This window comes from Euleptes europaea, chromosome 12, assembly GCF_029931775.1.
Source record: "Euleptes europaea isolate rEulEur1 chromosome 12, rEulEur1.hap1, whole genome shotgun sequence".
In the NCBI taxonomy this organism is placed as follows: Eukaryota; Metazoa; Chordata; class Lepidosauria; order Squamata; family Sphaerodactylidae; genus Euleptes; species Euleptes europaea.
In genome coordinates, this window is record NC_079323.1 from 37773105 (window position 1) to 37780970 (window position 7866).

Genomic DNA, 7866 nt, shown 5'->3' on the forward strand with positions numbered 1-7866 from the left:
CATCGGATCCGTGGAGGCGTTCGACATTTCCCGCCCCTGCGAGTGGGAGAGCTACGCCGACAGCATCAACTTCTTCCTGGTCGCTAACGCTGTCACGGACGCTGGGATGAAGCGCGCCGCCTTCCTTAGCGTGTGCGGCCCCCGTACGTTCCAGCTGGCCCAGGAGATCTCCAGCTAGTACCTGGAAGTTGTGCAATCCTAAGAAAAAAATCTCAGTACACTGCCACAACTTTCCTTTCAAATATATTTCTCTCTCTTTTTCTTTTCTTTCCAAAGTTTCTTAACTTGTCTTAACAATTTATACAACAACAAGGTTATAAGTTCCAATACAGTTTAACTTCACTATACAATTACTTCATTACACTTAATACCTTCTCAGAATCTTTAACATAAATGAGTACTCCTTGGGAACAATGAAATGCCGGCAGCTAACTCCTTACTCGCAAGTAAGCAATATAAAGACAATGTTGTGAGGAACGCTGTACTCCGCACCACTTCCGCGGTCAGGTGATGTGGACTGGTCCAATCACAATGATGGAATCTCGTTCCTGCCGGTGTTTCTCTTTTGGCTGTAAAAAGCTGTGTATTAATAATATGCCCAACCCTACAGGTAGTGCTAAAGTCAAGATGTAAAGTATCCAAAGCCATGGGTGTTCTTCTGTAGCAGTTATGAGCTGACTAAACATACCAGGTTCGTTAGCACTTGCAACCAATTTTTTTAATCCCCAGCCATCTGCTGCCCATTGATCAGCTACTTCTTTGCCTGAACAGATGATGAAATTATCAAAGTAGATCTCAGATGTCATAGACCAAAGTTCTAAGCCAATCGCACTACTTGAGTCATCTGAAAAGGATTAGGATCTTCAAAATAATCAGGATTAGGGATTTTTTGAGGGGTCCATATTCCCTGATAATCAGGGTTGTCTATCATTTGTGGTTTCCATTTTCCTTTATAGTTTGGATTGTTTATCAAGGGGCGTACCCATTCTCCACAGCCAGATACACCCTTCTCACATTTTGGATTAGGAATCTGCGGGGCTTCCCATTCACCATCCATTTCCTCATCCCAATCCTCTGGTTTTTTGGCACTGGGATCTGGAATGTATTCTGATTCATCATCTAGCCAATCGTCAGGCTTAACAGCATCAGGATCTTCTACGTTGGGAGGCTCATCTTCATTCCAGTCATCTGGCTTGACAGCATTTGGATCAGGAATTTTAGCTCTTTCGTCCCAGTCCTCAGGCTTCTTATCATTGGGATCTTCTATTTCTTTGGGGGGATTCACAGATGGAACCACGTCTTCCAGGAGACTTCCCTTGCCAACAACTGTTTGGTCAATTGACACTTCAAATGTGTTGTCAGGTTTCAGCACGAGTGTATACAGATGAGTCTTTCTGTCAGTATAAAAATTTTTAAGGTCTACGTCAGGACGTTTGGCACGTTTTTCATCATAGTCTCCAGTTTTAGGGTGTTTATGCCTGAAGATAAAGTGTAGTTTATGATGAAAAACATGCAAAACGTCCTGACGTAGACCTTAAAAAATTTTATACTGACAGAAAGACTCATCTGTATACACTCGTGCTGAAACCTGACAACACATTTGAAGTGTCAATTGACCAAACAGTTGTTGGCAAGGGAAGTCTCCTTGAAGACGTGGTTCCATCTGTGAATCCCCCCAAAGAAATAGAAGATCCCAATGATAAGAAGCCTGAGGACTGGAATGAAAGAGCTAAAATTCCTGATCCGAATGCTGTCAAGCCAGATGACTGGAATGAAGATGAGCCTCCCAACGTAGAAGATCCTGATGCTGTTAAGCCTGACGATTGGCTAGATGATGAATCAGAATACATTCCAGATCCCAGTGCCAAAAAACCAGAGGATTGGGATGAGGAAATGGATGGTGAATGGGAAGCCCCGCAGATTCCTAATCCAAAATGTGAGAAGGGTGTATCTGGCTGTGGAGAATGGGTACGCCCCTTGATAAACAATCCAAACTATAAAGGAAAATGGAAACCACAAATGATAGACAACCCTGATTATCAGGGAATATGGACCCCTCAAAAAATCCCTAATCCTGATTATTTTGAAGATCCTAATCCTTTTCAGATGACTCAAGTCAGTGCGATTGGCTTAGAACTTTGGTCTATGACATCTGAGATCTACTTTGATAATTTCATCATCTGTTCAGACAAAGAAGTAGCTGATCAACGGGCAGCAGATGGCTGGGGATTAAAAAAATTGGTTGCAAGTGCTAACGAACCTGGTATGTTTAGTCAGCTCATAACTGCTACAGAAGAACACCCGTGGCTTTGGATACTTTACATCTTGACTTTAGCACTACCTGTAGGGTTGGGCATATTATTAATACACAGCTTTTTACAGCCAAAAGAGAAACACCGGCAGGAACGAGATTCCATCATTGTGATTGGACCAGTCCACATCACCTGACCGCGGAAGTGGTGCGGAGTACAGCGTTCCTCACAACATTGTCTTTATATTGCTTACTTGCGAGTAAGGACTTAGCTGCCGGCATTTCATTGTTCCCGAGGAGTACTCATTTATGTTAAAGATTCTGAGAAGGTATTAAGTGTAATGAAGTAATTGTATAGTGAAGTTAAACTGTATTGGAACTTATAACCTTGTTGTTGTATAAATTGTTAAGACAAGTTAAGAAACTTTGGAAAGAAAAGAAAAAGAGAGAGAAATATATTTGAAAGGAAAGTTGTGGCAGTGTACTGAGATTTTTTTCTTAGGATTGCACAATTTTATATCAGTACACCTATTTATATAGTTAGTACCTGGAAGTTGGCAACCCTAGTGAAAGTACCCCCCATAATGACACAAGTCTCTATCTCATGGTGAGCCCTCTTTATGTGGTGAGATTTTTGCATATTCCCAGCCATGCCAGCATCCCAGTTAGCTTGGTAAGACTTGTACAGAGCAATTGCAGGAAAGAAACTTGTTTTTCTGCAACAACAGAAATGGGGCAGGAGCCCTTTTCCTCTCCTACTTTTGGTTGGAACTTAGAAACCACCACACTTTGACAAAGCCAGCAGGAATAGGTCTAAGGTGAGATCAAAGCAAGGGCAGACACTAATGGAGGGGATTGAAAAGGACCAGAGGGAAAAGTGGAGGGTACATGGTTTTGCTCACAAGATCGATAGCCCATGTGCTTTAAATATAACAACAGCATTGGTGTGAGAAAACTACCGGGTATAAATTACATGGATTTACTTACATTTTAGGAGACTGGCCAGCAATTAATAGTTCATCTAGATATGACTCAGAGATTTACAACTGTGATCAGTTAGTAGGATTATTCTTCTGTTTCTAAAGGGAAAGGTGAGAGGGGACTGTGGCTGAGAGGCGACAAGCTGAGGTCTTATCCAGAAAAATAAACAATATCTTTAGGAAATTGCAAAAAGCAACCAATGGAAGATGAAAAGTCAATATAGGTCTGCCAGTCGACCTGGGCTGGAATCCAGCCAGGCCTGAGAGACGGATGAATCGACAAGAGAAAGGGAAGTTCCTTTTCCCCTAGAATTTCCATACTGACTGAGTCATATGGCCTGTGCTTCTGGCCCTGGAAGACAGGCTGGCATTTTGCCTTACCATAGTCTCAACAGAGCAATATTATTGTAGTCTAATTTTTTGGTAGGTGGAATCTATGTCTCTCTGCATTCAACATGCTCCAGCATTCACTGTGTGTGTCAATTCTTTCCTTTGTTGCGAAAGGTTTTCTAAAAGTGTGTTTTACACTGCTGTCCTCTGCAAAGTTACTCCGGTCTGAGCCCGCTGAAATCAATAGGGATTAAGTAACTCTGCATAGGACTCAGTGTTAGCTCCCTATACATCAGATAACTCTCATGCTACAATGGGCTGGTGTCACGATTTTTCTGCCTCATGTATTATGTTTCTTGAATAGAACACCAGCAGATTAGGCTGCTTATCTTCAAATAGCTAGTGACAGCTTTATCTTGGGCTGTATCCAGACTAAAACAAAAGTCTAGTGGCACCTTAAATACTAATAACACTGATATTCTCTGTCTCCCTCCCCCCTCCCCCCCTCCCCCCTCTCTCTCTCTCTATCTATCTATCTATCTATATCTATCTATCTATCTATCTATCTATCTATCTATCTATCTATCTATCTATCTATCTATCTATCTCTGCTCATACAGCTATAGCCTTGAGCAGAAAATAAAGGAATAACACTGATTTCAATATGAGCTTGCACGAGTCACCCTCACTTCCTCAGATATGAGGAGGGGCGTCAGGTACTACTGGACATTTGTTTTATTTTGCTATAATGGTCTAACATAGTTACCCCTTTGGCATGAGGAGCAAATGGAAGAGGAAACTGGAAGAAATGACACCTTCCCTTCTGTTAGTAGAAAATTTAATCTGGATCCCACTCCTTATCTAGCAACCAGAGAGAAAAAAAGGGGGGGGGGAGAATGTGCACAAGGGCTTTTGCTGAACATGAAGAAACATGTCCTGTCCCCTAGTTATTCCTAAAGCATCTAATAGTTGGTAATGGATTCCTAATGCAGAAGAGAAAGACTAAGAGAGGCATTTGTAATCCATGTGGGCCACTGTCCAATACAGAGTTTATATTCACTTTGCAAACTGATTGAAAGGTGACACATACAAACATTGTATATGCAGCACATTACATAGGAGATAGTTCTAGCAGCACACATAGATTGTCTGTTATTAATGCAATAATGTCATAATGTCAGTGCTTAATCCCTTGATGCAGGGCTAGTTTCCTACTGCCTATTACTCCAAGAGTTTTAAAAACTATTTAATACTGTTGTTTGTTACCTATTTAGTATAGGACGTTTCCTCCCAGCAGCTTATGATAAAACAATGAAACAGTGTAGGTAAGTGCAATTAAATACAGTCAACAATAAAAACCAAACCAGCAAAAAAAGAAAAAAAAAGAAAACACAATATAAATATCAGTAACATCACCAGGTGGAGGTGGTAAAAGTTCAGGTGAATAGAAAGCCATTTGGTGAACCTGAGGGGAGTAAGTTCCATACTTAAGGGGCCACCACAAAAAAGGCCCATTTCCACTAACCACCCAAATAAACTTTGAGGACACAAAAGTGCTGAGAAGTGTGAATGTGTGTAGTCAGCAAGATGTGTGTTTCAGACAACATTCAGTGCAGTGTGAATATACCCCACTTTTTCATTTGATCCAAAATCCATACTAATTAGCCTGCTGCCTCACTCCAAAGAGAAAAGACATGAAGGCTTAGGTTCCATTTATTTGTTATAAAATGTACATGCTTCCTCTCCAGAGAATCTGCCTGAAGGAGCATACAAAGTATAACATGGTGACATAATAAAGTAGCATAAAATTGTTTAAAATAGACAACTGTTGAAACCCAGCGATCAACCCTACATTAAAAACCCAGCCCGAGTATAAAAACAGCACAAAACATTTAATAGCCTAAAATGAACCTCATAAAACGAGGCTAAGTTGTGGAAGGAGGCAGAGGCTAGCAGCTATGATCCATAATGCATACAATACTAAATAACAAGCAACAAACATTCTTGGACAGAAACGGGCACAACTTATTTATTGGCAACAGCTGAACATTGCATTGGCACAGCATGTGGGCTGGATCAGAGCCATTGTCTGACCCCATGCGTCCCAATGTGCACATCCTACTCCCAGAGAGCCTGCTGGGAGTAGCTTGGGATGGCGGTAATGGGATTTCACCTGGATGTAAGCCTTGGTGGTTCCCCCACCACTTGGGAGGAGGCTGCCTGGACTGCCCCCGACCTGGGCATGTTCTTCCCCAAGGCCTCTCCCAAAATCCCTTATTGGGATCCCCCATGGCAGAGGAAAGGGGCAAGCAGGCTGCTTTTCCCCAAAAACTGAATCCAGCCCTATGCTGACACCACCTAAATTGTGACAGAATAAATAACAACCATGCAAAACCCGAAACAAAGGAAGGGAGGGCTGGGACAAAGCCGGAGATAAACTGAAGCCGGTGGAGAGTCTGGGCCCCTTTATATTCTGGGCGGGAGGACCGGAGGGAAAACTCCCCCTTTTTCAGTCTGCCCACCAAGCCCCCATCCAGAACTCCTGATAGGCTCATTTGAGCCTGTGAGCAGGAGCTGATTGGCTGGGCCAGGAGGCAAGCCGAGCTTCTTCTTCTTCTTCTTCTTCCCCACATAAAGGGACAGTCAGCCCAATCACCCTAACTGTGCAAATTACTCCATTCAAGAGGGTCAGGTAGGAAGCCAAAGAGATTGAGCAAGAAGGTTGTCCATGCAAGTCCATGCAGAGGTCTGAGAACCAAAGCTGGTTTATTATTCTGGGCAACCAATAATCCACAGTGGAAGTGAAGCAGGAGCTGTCTCATTATAGTCCAAAAGTGAGTAGGGGAGCAGAGACATGTAATGCATGTCAAGAGGACACAAACAGGGATGAAAACAGATTTTACACGTTGGGTCAGATTCTGGCCCCAGTTATAGGACTAGATGCACAGTTCCAAAACAAAATATGGTAGATGCTCACTCTCCATGTAATAAAACATGTAGGAATGCAGCTAAACTACAAGGAAATGCACAAAAATCTCACTACATAAACAGATATTCAAATGCACATTTTATTTGCTTTTCTGCTCTTTTCAAAATTAGTCACGTTTTGAATCCCACCAGTCTGTCAATTTTAACCATTTCTCATTCCACTCTATCTTGTTTGTTAGTCATATGCAGCCATAAGTATTAATGTTTGCAGTGATTATGAAAGATCACACATTAGGATATTTAATTATAGATTACATTGGTGGCAATAGATTCTCGCTGGAAGCTATGATTAAATGTGAAATTTCATTCCACTAATTATAGGCTTTTAGAAAAAATGAAAAGGAACTCTATTTTCCATAAACTGAGCAACTGCTTTTTCCTCGTCACTGTAGAAATTCAATTGCATTAAGATATCATTGCCTCTTTTCATTTTCTCAATAGGCGTGGTAGATGGGTGAAAACCTAAGCAGAATTCTAACCTTTTAAACCCATTGAGTCAATGAATTTAGAAGGGTGTAACTCTGCTTTTGTTGGCACTGTCCGAGTTCACATGAATAAAACAAAAAACCAAATGAGATACCTGCCTTCACTGCTTGTATATTAGTTACATTTCTCATAAAAGCCTAGGGATTATATTGGAGCCAGTATTGCTATTGGAGAAGCAAGCCAGTGCAGCTGCTTAAAAAGTGTTCTAACTGCTTCACTTAGTCTGGCAGTTGGTCCCCTACCTTGACTTGGCTTATCCATACCATGGTTAGCTTGAGGCTAAACTACTATAATGCACTCCATATGGGCCTTCTCTTGAAGTCAACTCTGAAACTTTAGTTGGTACAGAATGTGACAGTTCAGCTACTAGAGGGTGCCAGACAGAACATACATGTCATACCCATCCTAGAATTGCTCTATTGGCTACTGATCACAGCTCAATTCATGGTTGTGATTATTGCCTACAAGGCCCTTCATGTCCTAGGTCAGTGATGGCGAACCTTTTAGAGACCGAGTGCCCAAACTGCAACCCAACACCCACTTATTTATCACCAAGTGCCAATACGGCAATTTAACCTGAATACTGAGGTTTTAGTTTAGAAAAAACAACTCATACATTCACATATTTTGTGTTAAAAGAAAAACACAATAACAGAGCTTTCAATGATACAAACAACTTTTTATTGAAAGGTAAAAGTTTGCATTTGGCATGCATCTCTCCAGGACTCGTACTCTGCTCAGCCACCAGACATTATTGTACATAAGTAAACAATTATACTGTGCCTGAACCTCCTCAAGAAGTGCTTGAAACTGTCGACAATTCAGAGCACG

The 7866-nt window shown here is 41.6% G+C and overlaps 1 protein-coding gene and 1 pseudogene across 1 annotated transcript; one reads left to right on the top strand and one right to left on the bottom strand.

The window, feature by feature from the left end:
- Positions 1–542: 542 nt before the first annotated feature.
- Positions 543–1498, bottom strand: LOC130485064 (calmegin-like; annotated as a pseudogene).
- A 2-nt stretch (positions 1499–1500) lies between these two features.
- LOC130485065 (calnexin-like) lies at positions 1501–3941 on the top strand (the record flags this gene model as incomplete). Its single annotated transcript, XM_056858179.1, has 2 exons — positions 1501–2381; positions 3926–3941. Coding segments are annotated over 2 exons (897 nt in total), but the record flags the coding sequence as incomplete, so codon positions are not given.
- Positions 3942–7866: the final 3925 nt, after the last annotated feature.